Source organism: Phocoena phocoena, chromosome 1 (assembly GCF_963924675.1).
Source record: "Phocoena phocoena chromosome 1, mPhoPho1.1, whole genome shotgun sequence".
In the NCBI taxonomy this organism is placed as follows: Eukaryota; Metazoa; Chordata; class Mammalia; order Artiodactyla; family Phocoenidae; genus Phocoena; species Phocoena phocoena.
In genome coordinates, this window is record NC_089219.1 from 44120052 (window position 1) to 44137824 (window position 17773).

Below are 17773 nucleotides of genomic sequence, written 5' to 3' on the forward strand. Positions count from 1 at the left end.
CTAGACCACCAGGGAACTCCCTACATACATTATCTTATTTAATCCTTATATTAACCCTGTGAGATAAGGCATTCTCATCCCATTTTACTGATGGAGAAGTTGAGCTTCAGAGAAATTAAAAACCTTGTCCAAGGTTCACAAGTTAGTAGGTGGCTGAGCAGGCATTCCAAAGCAGGATTCAAATCCAAGCCTCCTACTCTTAATAACTATTCTTTTCCAAGACATATTTTCTCTTAAATTAGCTAAAGAGTACTAATTCACTACTCTCTCTCAGGGTTTCTTTCTTGGAGCAGGTTAGAAGGGTCTTCTCCATACTTTTTAGGTCACAAGAAAGCTGAGCAGTTCAGTTTGTGTACTGACTAGATCAGAAGTGGTTTTGATATTTGATTCATCCAATGTCAGTAGAAGGTGAAACAGAGGTCTGATATAAGAGAGGTGCTGTTGCCAGATGTGTAGGAGAAAGGACTTTAAAAAATAGATTTCAAAATGTAGGGGCTTCCCTGGTGGTGCAGTGGTTAAGAATCCGCCTGCGCTGCCAATGCAGGGGACACAGGTTCGATCCCTGGACTGGGAGGATACCTCGTGCTGCGGAGCAACTAAGCCTGTGCGCCAAAACTACTGAGACTGTGCTCTAGAGCCTGTGAGCCACAACTACTGAGCCCGTGTGCCACAACTACTGAAGCCTGCACGCCCTAGAGCCCGTGCTCCGCAACGAGAAGCCACCGCAATGAGTAGCCCCCGCTCGCCGCAACTAGAGAAAGCCTGTGCCCAACAACGAGGACCCAACACAGCCATAAGTAATTTTTTAAAAATGTATACAATCAGCCCTCCTTATCCACAGGCTCTCCATCCCTGGATTCAACCACTATGGAAGATGTTCAGAAAAAAAATTCCATAAAATTTCAAAAAGCAAAAGTTGAATTTGCCAGTACCAGCAGGTATTTACACAGCATTTACATTGTATTAGTATAAGCACTCTAGAGGTGATTTGAACTATAGGGGACAAGGTGCCTAGGTTATATGCAAATGTTACACCATTTTATATAAGGTACTTCAGTTTCAGAGGATTTGCATATGGTGGATCCTGAAACCAATGTCCCTGGGGACACGGAGGGCCCACCACATTCTATTTCCCAACTCCACAGAGTTGGTCAGTGGCCATGCCTTTGACCGGCGACAAGAATGTGGTACCTAGCCCTATGGTGTCGGTTGGAGGGGGACGGTCTCAGAGGGATGCGTAGGAGTTGGGCGAGTGGTTCGGAAGGCCTAAAGTTGGTCTCTGGGGCGTCAAAAAGGCGGAAGAAGGTTGGTTGGGCCCTCAAGGCGTGGAGGGGTGGTCGGCCCGGTGTGGGTGGGGAAGGCCGTCCTGGGGGCGGGGTCTGCGGCGGACTAGTGCTTTTCAAAAGCCCAAACCTTCCGCAAGGGCGCAGAGTGCCTGCCCGCCGAGCGGGCGCTGTTCAGCTGCTTTCCGGTGCCGGTCGAGACCACCTCTCGCGGGTTCCGGGCCCCCTCGACGGCCGCTCTCTCCTCGACGCCTCTCCGGCGGGGCTCACCATGGTTCACTTCTTGCACCCAGGCCTCTCGCCCCGGACTATCGTCCCTCCGGACGCTCAGAAGGACGACCTGGGCTGCGGCGTGGCGCAGGTGAGCACCGGGGAGGGGGAGGGGGGAACGCGAGCCTAGGCGGGACGCCAGGCCCCTGGCGAGCACGGCGAGTCGTCGGGGACTGTGTTGAGGCACTTGTTGGCTCGTTTGACCGACGCGGGGGTAAAGTCTGAAGAGGCTGAGCCCCCTGCCAGGCTTCTATCTTTTATGGGAAGTGCATGCCGGAGAGGAGTTTTCCTCCCAGGGCGTCCCAGCCTTGGAGCCGAGCGAGCAGACCCTGCGCAGCTGAGAGGAGGGGCGGCGGGATGAGTCCCGCCTCCCGCGTGACCTTGGGCGAGTCCCCTGCTCAGGTCTCTGATGCTCACCTGAGCCTGCGAGGGCGGCAGCTATTTTGCAGGGTGGTGTAAATGTAGACGTAAGTGCTGGGCATGGCTTTAGGCTTGGCCCGTAGTAGACGGTGGCGCTTTTTGTCATGATGCACCCAAACGCCTCAAACCTCGACCGTTCCCCCACGTGTGTTGGGGATCTGTTGCTTCCCCGAGGCTATGACCTGTCGGTCCCGGGATCGTTAACAGGAAAGACCTTCTGAGCCCGGCGGGGGGGCGCTGGAACCCGGAAGACTGAAATTCCTTAAATTCCACGTGTTTGTTTCCCTCTCTTTTCCGTCGGAATGCCTGTTAGACTAAACTGAGTAAAATGCAAACCAAAAGAGTTTGTATTTGGTGCCTACTGTGTGTCAGGTATTGCATTTCTAGAGTAATCTCGGATTTTTTTGTAGGCATTTTACTGGTGTATAGGGAAATTGAGAACCCTTCCTTGACTTTCTAATGATCTGGAGACTGACATCAGTTGTTCTGATGTCAGACTCCATGTTCTACAACATCCCAAGGGTTACCGCTCTTAGGACTCAAAATCTAATGAACGCTCAACCCACAATTAGTATGGTGGGGGGAGGAAATATCCTGATTGAGGTTGTACTTTACACGCTGACGCCGTGTTGGCTTTTGTGTCCTTCAAAGATCTAGCCTGTATTCCTGTAGACCCTTTTGGACTCACTTTTAAAAGCTGCCTAAATAATTTGTAAATTTCTTTGTAGCTAATGGAAAAGCTGCGTTTTTAATGTATGTACTAGCACAGCGTGTCAAGCACATTTTTTTGTTGGCGCTGACTGGAATTGAAAAACAAGGTTTTCTTTAGAAAAGTGATCAGACTAATGCATTTTCTGTCTGGTTCCATACTGTACTATGTACACTCGTGTTTTTGGTTAAGATTTCATTTTTAATTAATTTTAAAAGTTGTACAATGCATGATTACTTTTCCTTTAGATATATTTCTCTATGCTGTTTTTAATTTTGTTTAGCAGTGTTTTGTAGTTTTTGGTGTAAAGGTCTTTTACATATTTTGTTAAATTTATCCCTGTTTTTGATAGTACTGTAAATACTTTTTAACAGTTTATAATTTGGGGGGTATATTGATCTTGTATCCTACAACTTCGCTAAAGCCACCTATTTTCTCCAGTTTTTTTAAGATTTCTTAAGATTTTCTTTACAATCTGTCATCTGCAAATAAAGGCAGCTTATTCTCTTTCAGTCTGTGCTTTTTATTTTCTTTTTTTTAAAATGCATTTTCTAGGACCTTTTGTAGAATGTAGAAGTGGTGAGAATAGACATCTTTGTATTGTTCTAGATCTTTCACCTCCAAGTATGATACTGGCTGTAGGTTTTTCCGTTAGATGCCTTTTGTCAAATTAAGGAATTTTTCTTCTATTCCTAGTTTGCTGAGTTTTTTTCTGTGTGTGTGGTACGCGGGCCTCTCACTGTTGTGGCCTCTCCCGTTGCGGAGCACAGGCTCCAGACGCGCAGGCTCAGCGGCCATGGCTCACGGGCCTAGCCGCTCCGCGGCATGTGGGATCTTCCCGGACCGGAGCACGAACCCGTGTCCCCTGCATCAGCAGGCAGACTCTCAACCAGTGCGCCACTAGGGAAGCCCTGTTTTTGTTTTTTTAAATCATGAATGTGTGTTGAATTTTGTTAAGTGCTTTTTCAGCATTTAATAAGATGTTTTTGTTCTTTATTGTGTTAATGTGGTGGATTTTGATTGTGAATTTAACTTTACATTCTAGGAATAAACACCACCTGGTCATGATGTATTATTTTTATATATCGAAGAATTCTATTGCTAATATTTTTGAAATATTGTTTATGTCCATGTTTATGAGGCAGATTGCTCTTTAGAAATATTTTATCTGGGAGTTCCCTGGTGGTCCAGTGGTTAGGACTCTGCGTTTTCACAGCTGTGGGCCCGGGGTTTGATCCCTAGTCGAGGAACTAAGATCCCACAAGCCACGCGGCAAGGACAAAAAAAAAAAAAAATTATCTGGTTTTAGTATTTAGATAATGTTGGCCTTAAAATATGAGTTGGGAAGTGTTCCCTATTCAGTTTTTTGAGTTTGTGGGATGTTGGTATTATTTATTCCTTAGATGTTTAACAGAATTCACCAGTGAAACCATTGAGACTTTAATTTCTTTGGGGGATTTTTTTTTTTAATTTTTAGTTTATATTGGGCTATAGTTGATTTACAATGTTGTGTTAGTTTCAGGTGTACAGCAAAGTGATTCAGTTATACATATATCTATTCTTTTTCAAATTCTTTTCCTCTTTAGGTTACTACAGAATATATTGAGCAGAGTTTCCTGTGCTGTACAGTAGGTCCTTGGTGGTTATCTGTTTTAAATATGGTAGTGTGTTATGTCAATCCTAAACTCCCAATTTATCCCTCCCCCTGAGGGAAGGTTTTAAACTATATCTACTTCTTGGGGGAAATGCTTATAAATTTTGATATATTGTTAAAAATATTTTATAAGTACTGTTAAGAGTCATTCTTTGACCCGTGGGATATTTAGAAGTGTACTGCCTAATTCCCAAATAGTTGGGGATATTCCACATATCTTTTTGTTTAATGCAGATACATTGTTGTCAGAAAACATGTTCTATGATTTCAGTCCATTTATATTTATTGAGATTTGTTTTATGGCTCAGATATGATCTATCTTGGTGCACGTTCATGTGCACTGAAAAGGAGTATGTGTTCTGTGGTTGGGTATAGTATTCTATGAATGTCAGGTCAAGTTGATTGAGAATGTTAATCTATATTCATTTTTTTTTTTTTTTTGGCCACACAGTGTGGCATGCAGGATCTTAGTTCCCCTACCAGGGATCCAACCTGTGCCCCCTGCAGTGGAAGCGCAGAGTCCTAAGCACTGCACTGCCAGGGATTTCCCAATGTTAATCTATATTCTTATTCATTTTCCATCTATTTGTTTTTATCAGTTGCTGAAGACAAGTGTTAATTTCCAGCTGTAGTCGTCAATTTTTCTGTTTATTCTTACAGTTTTTACTTTATGAATTTTGAAGCTGTTAGTAAGTGCATATACATTAGGAATTATGTCTTCTTGATGAATTCATCCTTTTATCATTATGAAATGTCCATCTTGATTTCTGATAATATTCTTTTCCTGAAGACTTCTTTTTCTGACATTAACATAGTCACTCCAGTGTCCGTATGATTAGTGTTTTTTAAACAATGCTGTGTTGTTTAAAGCCCATCTCTTGTAAACAGCAGGCTTGCTTTTTAAATCCCGTTTGACAATCTGTGCCTTTTAAATTAGAGTAAATATAATTATCAAAATTGTTGTGTTTAAGTTGCTGTTTGTGTTCTATTTGTCCTATGTGTTTGTTGTTGTGTTTCTCCTTTGCCTGGCTTCTTTTCAACTGAGTATATACATATATTTTTTTTGGCCATGCTGCGCAGCTTGTGGAACCTTAGTTCTGCTACCAGGGATTGAATTTGCACCCTCAGAAGTGAAAGCACGGAGTCCTAACCACTGGACTGCCAGGGAATTCCCTCAGTTGAGTATTTTTAAAGTTTCATTTTATCTCTTCTGTTGACTTACTAGTTCTGTTCCTCTCCTTTCCCTGCCCCACCCCAACTCTCTTTAATGGCCACTCAAAGATAGCAGTTTTTTAAATGTGGACTCAAGACCTCTGGGGTCTCTAAGACTGCATTCTCTTTCATTAAGCCACACATTAATGAAATTTGCAAAAATGTAAAACAGTGCTGCCGTTGTCACTAAACTTTTAAAAATTCTTTTTGAAAATATAGCTGTTTTAAAAAAATGTTCTTTCTTGGGAATTCCCTGGAGGTCCAGTGGTTAGGACTTGGTGCTTTCACTGCCGAGGCCAGGGTTCAATCCCTGGTCTGGGAACTAAGATCCTGCAAGCCACACGGTGTGGCCAAAAAAAAAAAAAAAAATGTTCTTTGTGTCAACATTTGATTTTTATTTTAACTTTTATTATTTCTAAATGAATTAATATATATTTTAAAGATTTCTTAGTTTTAATGCAGAAAATGTTGAAAGATGTAATACAATTTTTAAGAGTATAAAAGGGTCCTAAGTTTGAGAGTCACAGTTCCAGGTTTTAAAATATACATGTTTGACTTACCACAGTCTACTTTTAAATATATTGCTTCACCTTAGAACAGTATTCTTTCATTTTCTCACCTCTTTCCTGTACTTTGTACTTTTGAAATAATACATTTTACTTCTGCATGTTAGAAATTGCACAATATATTGTTTTTACTTTTTCTTTGATCAATCAGTTATTTCTTAAAGGAATTAGGAAATAAGAAAAAAGTCTGGAAATGTCTATTTTACTTTTATTTCTGAAAGATATTTTCATTGCACTTAGTTTTTCTTTTTTTTTAAATATTTATTTATTTATTTGGCTGCACTTGTTCTTAGTTGTGGCATGCGACATCTTTAGTTGTGGCATTCGAACTCTTAGTTGTGGCACATGGGATCTAGTTCCCTGACCACGGATCAAACCTGGGCCCCCTGCATTGGGAGCGTGGACTCTTAACCGCTGGCCCACCAGGGAAATCCCTGAAAATGTTATTTCATTGTCTTCTGGCTAGTATTGCTTCTGATGAAAATTTAGTGGTCATACTTCTTTTTTTTTTTTTAAACTGTGTCCACATTACCTCTGGTTCCCCCCTCCCCCAGTCTTAAGGTTTTCCTCTTTATTGTTGGTTTCTAGACATTTATTATGTTGTGGTATCTTTCGTTTATTTCACTATGGGTCCATTTTTGCTTCTGGGATCAGTGGGTTTATATTTTGTATCTAAAGTCAATATTTTTTGACTTTTTAAAAAAGAAAGCTATTAAGTTTGTTGTTCTTTGTACCTGGTGAATTAACTGTGTAATTCAATAAATATTAAACTGTAAAATAATTTCATAGATTCCAAGTGTAGGACATTGTCCTCCTTGACCATTATTTCTTAAAATATTTTTTCTTCCCCAATAACTCCTCTCTTCTGGAGTTTCAATTATACATTTGTATTAAACTGCTTAAGATTGTCCCTTGGAGTTCTATGATTCTCCACTTTTTTTTCCCCAGACTTTTTCTGTTTCAGTTTAGATAGTTTCTATTGCACTACCTTCAACTTCACTTATCTTTAATTTTGTAGTATCTAATCTGTTGATAATATCATCTAATGTGTTGTTTACATTAAATAATGTATTTTTCAACTCTGAAAGTTCCATTTGGGTCTTTTTCAGATCTTGCACTTCTGTGTTGAGATTGCATATTTATTCCCTCATTATATTCATATTCTCCTCTATATCCATGAATTATAATATCTGTTTTAAAGTTCTTGTCTGTTAATTATGTTATTTCTGGGTTCCTTCCTCCCTCCCTCCCTTCCTGGCATTGCACAGCTTGTGGGATCTCAGTTCCCTGACCAGGGATTGAACCCGCACCCTAGGCAGTGAAAGTGAAAGCACGGAGTCCGAACCACTGGACCTCCAGGGGATTCCCTGGGTCTGTTTCTGTTGACTAATTTTATTTTCTGTCCTGATTCTTACCATATTTTATTGTAAGCTAAACTTTATGGATACTATTGTATTTAGATTTTTGTTGTCTTCCTGAGTCAGGCCTATATGTGAGGTTTTTAAAACAAATTTTTTTTTAGGGGGGACCATGCCTTGGGGCATGCAGGTCCTCGGTTCCCTGATCAGGGATTGTATTCGTGCTCCCAGCAGTGGAAGTACATGTTCCTAATCACTGGACCGCCAGGGAATTCCCTGAGGTTTTAATTTTTTAATTTTTGTTCAATTAGTTTTTTAAAGATTTATTATTTATTTATTTTGTCTGCATTGGGTCTTAGTTGCGGCACACACGATCTTTTTTTTTTTTCTTTTTTTTGCGGTATGCGGGCCTCTCACTGTTGTGGCCTCTCCCGTTGCAGAGCACAGGCTCCGGACGCGCAGGCTCAGTGGCCATGGCTCACAGGCCCAGCCGCTCCGCAGCATGTGGGATCCTCCCAGACCAGGTCACGAACCCGTGTCCCCTGCATTGGCAGGCGGACTCTCAACCACTGTGCCACCAGGGAAGCCCAGAAGGCAGATTCTTTACCACTAGATCGCCAGGGAAGTCCCCACTGAGGTTTTTAAAGTGCTATTGTGGGGAATTCCCTGGCAGCCCAGTGGTTAAGACTCTGCGCTCCCAAGCGCAGGGGGCATGGGTTTGATCCATGGTCGGGGAACTAAGATCTCGCATGCCACATGGTGTGGCCAAAAATCAAATCAAAAGAAAACAAAAATGCTATTGTAAATTTTTTAAATTTAATTTTCCAATTAATTGTCAGTTGTATATAAAATGCAGCTTTTGGTTTGTTTTGTTTTTTTACCTTGTACCCATTAAAGCATGTTCATTAGGAGAGTTATATAGTACTGTTTATATTTTAGAAATGATGAATCTAAACTCTGGGTAGAGATGGATTGGAAAAGGATTAAGAGTGAAAGTAGAGAAACTAATTTGCAGTTTTTTAGTATTCTAGGAAAAGATATGGTAGTGACTTGGATTAGAAGTTAGTAGTGGAGCTAGAAAGAAGGGGATGAACTAGAAATTTATTTGGGAGATTTAACAGTCATACTCAGAGCAGGAAATAGATGACACACTCAGAATAAGGATAATTTAATGAGTTTAATTAAGGGACTACTTCCAAAGATAAGGGAGAGGTATGGAAAACCACAATAATATACTACTCAATGTCCATGAACAGTAGCTATTGCCACCTCTAGGCCCAAAGGACCTCTCAGAAGGAATATCTTAGTTCATCTGGGCCGCTATAGCTAAAATACTGTAGACTGGGTGACTTATAAACAACATAAATTTATTTCTCACTGTTCTGGAAGCTAGGAAGTCCAAGATCAAGGTGCTGGGGGATTTGGTGTCTGGTGAGAGCCCAATTCCTGGTTCATATACATCTTTTTACTGTGTTCTCACATGGCAGAAAGGACAAGGGAACTCTCTGGGGTCTCTCTGATAGGGGCACTAATTCCATTCAGTGAGGGCTTCACCCTCGTGACCTAATGACTTCCTGAGGTTCCTCCCTCCAGACATCATCAAATTAGAGGTTAGATTTCAACATAAGAATTTTGGGGGGACTTTCCTGGTGGTGCAGTGGTTAAGACTCCACGACCCAATGCAGGAGGCCTGGGTTCAATTCCTGGTCAGGGAACTAGATCCCACATGCTGCAACTAAGAGCCTGCATGCCACAAGTGAAGGTCCCACTGGCCTCAACTGAAGATCTCACATGCGGAACTAAAGATCCCGCATGCTGTAATGAAGATCTTGCAGGCGGCAATGGAGGTCCCGTGTGCCATAAGTAAGACCTGGTGCAGCCAAATAAATAAATAAATATTAAAAAAAAAACTTCAGAAGAATGCAAACTTTATTCAGTAGCAGGAGAGAGGACTGATTTTAGAGGAGTGATGAGGGAGACATAGCCAGCCCAGGGTACTTTAAAAGAGAAAGAGCTGGGGAAATTATCTGTAGTGATTCCACACAAGTCACCTCAGAGTAGAGGTAGAGAAGATTAAGGAGTGGGTCTGGGTGTGAGGTAGGTAGCAAATGGAAGATGTCTGGCACAAGTAGAACCAACAGGATTTGCTAATTTATTGGATGTCTGTCTTGTGTGGGATGTTGATTAAGGGTAAGGAAATGTCAGTAAAGATTAAGCGGCTGAATAGATGTGATGCTGTTTACTGAGTAGGGAAAGACCGGGGAAGTTCAGTTTCATACATGGTGAGTTTGAAGTATTTGTGGCACAGTTAAGTAGATATGTCAAGGAGACAACTGGTTATCTAACACTGTGGCTTAAAGAGAGATCTGACCTGGAGGTAGTAATCTAGAATTCATTGGATTTATAGATAATATTTAGAATCATGTAATTAGTAGTTAGATATTATAGAGGCAGAGTTGTTAGTCATTAGTGGTCTCAGTGGGAAATCGACCTGTAAAACATGCTACTGATTTATAAAACAAAAACCAGTAACAGAATACTGTAGTATAATTCTATTTATATAAAGTTCAAAAACATGCAGAACTAAACAGTATTCAGGATAATGATTACCTCTGGGTGAAGGGATGAGAAATAGCATCAGGGAAGGGTGTATAAGGAACTTTAAAAATTTGGTATATTCTATTTAAGCTGTGTGGTGAATACAAGAATGTTTTAAAAATATTTATATGTATATATATTTTTTACTATGTTCGAGTTATTTTTATTATTTATTTATTTATCTATCTATCTATTTATTTATTTATTTGCGGTACGTGGGCCTCTCACTGTTGTGGCCTCTCCCGTTGCGGAGACAGGCTCCGGCTCCGGACGCGCAGGCTCAGCGGCCATGGCTCATGGTCCCAGCCGCTCCGCGGCATGTGGGATCTTCCCGGCCCGGGCACGAACCTGTGTCCCCTGCATCGGCAGGCGGACTCTCAACCACTGCGCCACCAGGGAGGCCCCCTATTTATTTATCTTTAACATCTTTATTGGAGTATAATTGCTTTACAATGGTGTGTTAATTTCTGCTCTATAACAAAGTGAATCAGCTATACATATATCCCCATATCTAAAAATATTTATATTGTTTTATATTTTATTATATTATTTAAATATTTTACATATGTTCTAAACATCTTTTATATGGATTTAATCTTTACTGTATTTAAAAAATATTTATTTGTTTTTGCTGGGTCTTTAGTTGCAGCACATGGGCTCCTTAGTTGTGGCATGTGAACTCTTAGTTGCAGCATGCATGTGGGATCTAGTTCCCTGACAGGGATTGAACCCCGGCCTCCTGCATTGGGAGCACGGAGTCTTAACCACTGCACCACCAGGGAAGTCCCCTTTACTGTATTTTGAAAATGAGGCTGCCATGTCCAATAATATGGCAAATAATGTCATAAAGTCTTAAAAGGAAATATTCTGGATAAAATATAACAAACACTTTCAAATGCAAAGTAAGGAAAATCCCCAGCATCCCCACCCAATTCAAAGAAGCTGGAAATCACCACTGTAAGCAGGCCCTAAAATAACCAAAGATTAGAGGCTAGACATTTGCCAAAAGCCGGCGGGAAGTTTGAATGGAGACTGTGAACTGTAATATATACATTTATATGTGTATATGTAAACATGGGTTAACAAAGGCTGGTCATACTTCAGTGAAATGGTAGGTCTAAAACAATCTGCTTATGGGAAAGGGAAACAGGGAAGCTTGTCAGTTTTGGCTTGGATTTTGAGTGAGAAAAATATGTCCTAAAAATTTGCTATCACAGGTCTGTCCTCATACAGACTAAGGGTTTTAACTGACATTTCTAGCTTGGTTCAGGAAATGTGTAGCTGAGAAATTATCAAAATGGCCCCTGGTGATGCCCCTAAGTAAGTAGCATTTAGCATAATCTCTCTGATGTGACATATCTTCTTCCCAGGCTTCACAGGAGTCTACAGTAAACTCTCACTAAAGATTAGCTCATGGACTTCCCTGACAGTCCAGTGGTTAAGACTCTGCGCTCCCAATGCAGGGGGCACGGGTTCTATCCCTGGTCAGGGAACTAAGATCCTGTATGCCGTGCTGTGTGACCTTAAAAAAGAAAAAAATTAGCTCACAATCTTAAATTATAAAACATGAACCTCTATGATTAAGAGTCAACAGAGGGACTTCCCTGGTGGTCCAGTGGTTAAGACTTCGCCTTCCAATGCAGGGGGTGCAGGTTCAGTCCCTGGTCAGGGAGCTAAGATCCCACATGCCTCACAGCCAAAAAACCAAAACGTAAAGCAGAAGCAATATTGTAACAGGTTTAATAAAGACTTTAAAAATGGTCCACATTAGAAAAAAAATCAACAGAATCAATAACTAACAGAATTAGATTCCCAGAGACTTCAGAAAATGGTATTACTGAAACAGTATAAAATAAGTGTATTTAAAATTTATTAAAGAAATAAAAGATGAAATAAGAATGAAAAAAGAACAATATACAATTCAACAATGAAGAACTAAATGCCACAGAATAAAGAAATAGTAACCTGGAAGATAGATCTAGAGAAATTACCCACAGGAAGCAGAATTTCCATTTTCACATGGGCATACGAACCAATTCTGGGTATGAGACCCAAGTAAAAGTCCACTGAGACTGTTTCAGGGAACTTTTTTGCTTCGTTGGCTCCTTTCTGACATGAATTCTGAAATGGCGAGGATTTGGAGCAGTTGAAACTCTCATATGTTCTTTTGGGAATGCAAAATAGTACAGTCACATTCTAAGAACGGGTTAGCACTTTGTTATGTAAAGTTAAATACATGCTTAACATGTAGGAAGTGTGGAATTCCAGGGACCCAGGAATCCCATTTTTAGGTAACTACCCAAGAAAAATGAAAACTATGTTCCCACAGAACTTTGTGAATAGTTATAGCAGCTTTATTCAAAATTGTCGAGAACTTCAAGTAATCCAGATGCCCTTCAGTTGGTGAATAAAGAAATTGTGGTATATTCATTGCAGTGGAATGCTTCTCAGCAATAAAAAGGAACAAATTACAAAAACATGCAGCAACACAGATGAATCTTTGTTAAATGCATTATGCAAAATGAAAGATGTCAGATTCAAAAGGCCCAGTTACATAATGATTCTATTTATATGACATTTTGGAGAAGGCAGAACCCTGGGGACAGAACGAAGATAAGTGGTTGCTTGGGGTTGGTGGGAGGGATTGTCTGCAAAGGGACACTAGAGAATTTTTGGGTCATGGAATTGTTCTATATCTTTATTATGGTGGTAGTACACGACTGTATGCATCAGTCAAAACTCGTTGAACTAACTACACCAAAAAGTAATTTTTTTGCTATATGTAAATTATACCACAGTTAAAAGAAAAACAAAAATGAATAACAGGATAGTGATTACAGCGTGCAGAGTAAACTTACTGAAGAAATATGGTTGAAGAGGATGTGGGGGTCAACAGAAGGCAAATAATAGAGCATAAATTGTATGTTAAGAGTGATGCAGGGGCTTCCCTGGTGGCGCAGTGGTTAAGAATCCGCCTGCCAATGCAGGGGACACAGGTTTGAGCCCTGGTCTGGGAAGATCCCACATGCTGCAGAGAAACTAAGCCCGTGCGCCACAACTACTGAGGCTGCACTCTAGAACCCACGAGCCACAACTACCGGGCCCATGTGCCACAACTGCTGAAGCCCGTGTGCCACAACTACTGAGACCCGTGTGCCTAGAGCCTGTGCTCTGCAACAAGAGAAACCACCGCAATGAGAAGCCCGCACACTGCAACGAAGAGAAACCCCCACTCACCGCAACTAGAGAAAGCCCACCACAGCAATGAAGACCCAACATAGCCAAAAATAAATAAATAAATAAATATATTGTGGCGGGGGGGGGAAAGGGTGTTCCATTTGATGGGAATTCCCTGGTGGTCCAGAGGTTAGGACTTGGTACTTTCACTGCCTGGACTCAGGTTCAGTCCCTGCTCAGGGAACTAAGGTCCCACAAGCTGTGTGGCCTGGCCAAAAAAAAAAAGAATGATCCGTTTGAGAAGGAGAGTTTGAAGATGTGCATGAATGAAGAAATAACAAGGAGGGGCCAAGGCAGGAGGGATGAAATCCAGCCAGCACACGTGGAAGTGTTGGTCTTTGCAAGGAGGTACATGTTTTCCGTATAAGAGGAGACCAAGGAAAAGATGCATGCAGTTCCGAACTAAATTTGATGGTGAGGTGGCTTCGTTTTTCTCACTGAAGTGAGTGAGATTCTGTTACCAGCATGAAATGGGTTTGAGGAACAAGTAGAAGGCATGAAATAATTCTTGCCTGATGGTGAGAAAGTGCCCTATCTAAAGAGACCTTGAAGGATTTCCAGCTACTGAGGGCTCATTTGAAGTTAATGTTTATGAATTTTCCATGACATACTATGTTGTATGACTCTTCCCCTCTTCTTCTTTTTAAAAAAATATTTATTTATTTATTTTTGGCTGTGTTGAGTCTTAGTTGTGGCATGCAGGGTCTTCATTGAGACATGTGGGATCTTTCATTGTGGTGCACAGGCTTCTATCTAGTTGTGGCCTGCACGTTCCAGGGTGTGTGGGCTCTGTAGTTTGGGGCACGTGAGCTCTGTAGTTTGGGATACGTGGGCTCTAGTTGAGGTGCGCGAGCTCAGTAGTTGTGCATGGGCTTAATTGCCCCGTGGCATGTGGAATCTTAGTTCCCCGACCAGGGATCGAACCCAGGTCTCCTGCATTGTAAGGTGGATTCTTTACCACTGGACCACCAGGGAAGTCCCCTCTTCCCCTCTTCACAGATGATTAGCTGCTGGGTGTTGCCATAAAAAAGGTGAATAGTGAAGTTCTTCCAGGAGAATGTCTTAGAGTGTAATGGAGGAGAGGGAACAAGGAGTTGAGGATATTTGTAAAGGAGTAATTTATACTTCGGACTGTGGAGGGAATTTAATCAGTTAAAAGTGAGGTGGAGGTCAGTGAATGTATTGCATGTTGAAACCTTTGACAAAAATGCAATCTCTGGCTAATCACTCTCTCTTCATGTCTGAGTGCTATACCTTTCAAATATATATTTTAAAAAAATTATTTATTTATTTATTTGGCTGCACCGGGTTGTGGTTGCGGCATGTGGGATCTGTAGTTGCAACATGCGAACTCTTAGTTGAGGCATGTGGGATCTAGTTCCCTGACCAGGGATCGAACCCAGGGCCCCTGCATTGGGAGCATGGAGTCCCTAGCCACTGGACCACCAGGAAGCCCCTCAAATATTTGTAGAATGAACAAATGCTAGTCTCTTAGAGAAGGTGTCTTACATCTGTTAGTTCTAATTCTTCTACAACTTCCTGGGTATAGCAACCTTTTACAGTGTGAACACTTATGAGGGTGGGAATAGGCAGGCCTTCTTATCCTCTGGCATGTAGTAATCATTCAATAAATATTTGTTGAATGAATGACCATGTGATTTCTGCTTGATTAGTCCCTTATGTTGTATGAAATTGTCAGATTTATTGGATGTATTCCACACTAAACTGTTAGCTCCAAAAGGATTAGAGCTATATCTTACTCATCCCTGTATTTTCAGTGGCTGGCACAGAACAGGAGATAAGTGAAGGGTTGAGAGAACTTAATTTTTTTTAAAGATACAACAGAAACTACAACAGATAGAAGTCTTCCATTCAGTTAATAGTTGGAATAAGGTAGTTTCATTACATATAAATCATTAGAGTGAGGAAAATGTATCTTAAGATATCCTCATTAAGTAGTTTGATGTATGGCATGACCACTTTTAGGTTGTATTTTTATAGATGTGTTCTAACAAATTTCTTTGGGGATTTGTTTGCTAGGAGGAGGCGTCTCCCTACTCTTTGGTCAACATCTGCCTGAATGTCCTGGTTGCTAACCTGGAGAAATTGTGTTCTGAAAGATCTGATGGAACACTTTGTCTTCCGGAGCATTGGAGTTTCCCTCAGGAATTAGCTGATCAATTTGTTGGGGTCATGACTTGGCAAGGTAATGATAAGGCACCTTTATAGTGTACTTTTATAGCACTTTACTATTTGAAAAGCACTTTCACATATAATTCCTGTTTTGCTCCTCACAACAACCCGTGAGAAATATAGAAGTTATTCCCTTTTTATTTGTGTGGAGGTTGATTCTCCGAATCTTTCTGGGATCCCTTGATGCAAATTGTCTTGCATCTAGGCTTGCCCTGCTGTTGCTATAGTCTCATCTCCCATTCTTTTCTTTGTGAATATGAACCTTTAAATTTTTTTCCTTTACTTCCTATGGTAGTGGGGCTTTCAAAGAGCCATGTTTAATTTGCGATGTTACAGTTTTTTCTTAATGAAAAATTTTGGGGGGTAACACATTATTGAGATAAAATTCACGTACTGTATAATTCATCCATTTAAAGTATACAATTCAGTTTTTTTAATTTTTTTAGTATATTCACAGATTTGTGCAGCCATCATCACAGTCAATTTTCATCACCTTAAAAAAAATCTCCTTATCCATTCCACCCTAATTTTAAGCAGTCATAATCTACTTTCTACCTGTACGGATTTGCCTTTTCTGAACATTTAATATAAATGGAATCATTCAACATGTGGCCTCTTGTGTCTGGCTTCTTTCACTCAACATAGTATTGTCAAGGTTCATCCATGTTGTAACATCAATCACGACTGAATTTTTATGGCTGCATAATATTCCACTGTATTGATATACCCCTTTTTATTCATTTCTCAGTTGATGAACATTGGGTTGTTTTTACATTTTGGCTATTATAAATAATGCTACTATAAACATTAGTGTACACAATTGTGTGTGGGCATATGTTTTTATTACTTTTGGGTGTATACCCAGGAGTGGAATTGCTGGATTAGTTGCTGGATAAAATGGAAATGCTGGGTTTGGGTGTATACCCAGGAGTGGAATTGCTGTGTTTAACTTTCTGAGGAACTTCCAAACTCTTTTCCAAAGTGGCTGCACCGTTTTATGTTCCCACCAGCAGTGTTACAAGAGTTCAGATTTCTCCACATCCTCACCAAAACTTGTTATCTGACTTTTTGATAGCCATCCTGGTGGATGTGAAGTGGCATCTATTGTGATTTTGATTTGCATTTCCCTAGTGACTAATTATATTGAGGATTTTTTCATGTCCTTGATGGCCGTTTGTTTATTCTCTTTGGAGAAGGCTCTATTCAGATTTTTTGCCTATTTCTTATTAGGTTATTTGTCTTTTATTATTGAGTTGTAAGATATGTCCCTCATCAAACATGGTTTGCAGTTATTTTCTCCCATTCTATAGATTGTCTTTTCGCTTTGTTGATAGTGTCCTTTTACTCACAAAACTTTAATTTTGATGAAGTCCAATTTATCTTTTGTTGCTTATGCTTTTGGTATCATATCTAAGAATCTGTTGCCAAAGCCATTGTGAAGTTCTAAAGATTTTACACCTATATTTTCTTTTAAGAGTTTCATTGCTTTCACTCTTATGTTTAGTACTTTGGTCCATTGTGAAATAATTTTTGGCATGAGGTGTAAGGGTCCAGCTTCATTATTTTGCATGTGGCTATACAGTTGTCCCAGCACTATTTGTTAAAAAGGCTGTTCTTTTTTTGTGTTGAATAGTCTTGGCATCCTTGTTGAAAATCAGTTGACCATTGATGTATGGGTTTATTTTTGTACTCTCAATTCTATTCCATTGATCGATGTGTCTATCCTTATGTCAGTACCAAGTAGCTTGATTACTGTTTGCTTTGTAGTGAGTTTTGAAATTGTTAAGTGTGAGTCTTCCAACTTTGTTCACCTTTTTCAGGATTGTTTTGGTTATTCTGGGTTCCTGATATTTCCATGTGAATTTGAGAATTGACTTGTCAATTTCTACAAACAGTCCAGCTGGGATTTGAATAGGAATTGCATCAAATATGTATTATCAATTTGGGGATTATTGCCATCCTAACAGCATTAAGTCTTCTGATCCATGAATATGATGTCTTTCTATTTATTTAGATCATCTTTAGTTATTTTCATCAATGTTTTACCATCTTAACAATCTGAAATCCTTAATACATGAGCATGGGAGAGCTTTCTATTTATTTAAAATAGATCTTTAATTTATTTCAACAATGTTTTCTAATTTATGGGTATAAGTTTACATCTTTGTTAAATTTATTTCTAAGTATTTTATTCTTGATGCAGTTACACAATTGCTTTCTTAATTTCATTTTTGGATTGTTCATTTTTAGTGTACAGAAATACAATTGATTTT

General features: G+C 40.1%; 1 protein-coding gene across 1 annotated transcript in view; it reads left to right on the top strand.

Moving 5' to 3' along the window:
* The first annotated feature begins 1554 nt into the window (after positions 1-1554).
* The window catches only part of ZYG11A (zyg-11 family member A, cell cycle regulator), a 57530-nt gene continuing 41311 nt past the window's right edge, over positions 1555-17773 (top strand). Inside the window, exons 1-2 of the mRNA XM_065879696.1 lie at positions 1555-1644; positions 15348-15513. Of these exons, the coding sequence (XP_065735768.1) occupies positions 1555-1644; positions 15348-15513 (256 nt within the window). The remainder of the gene's footprint in view (positions 1645-15347; positions 15514-17773) is intronic.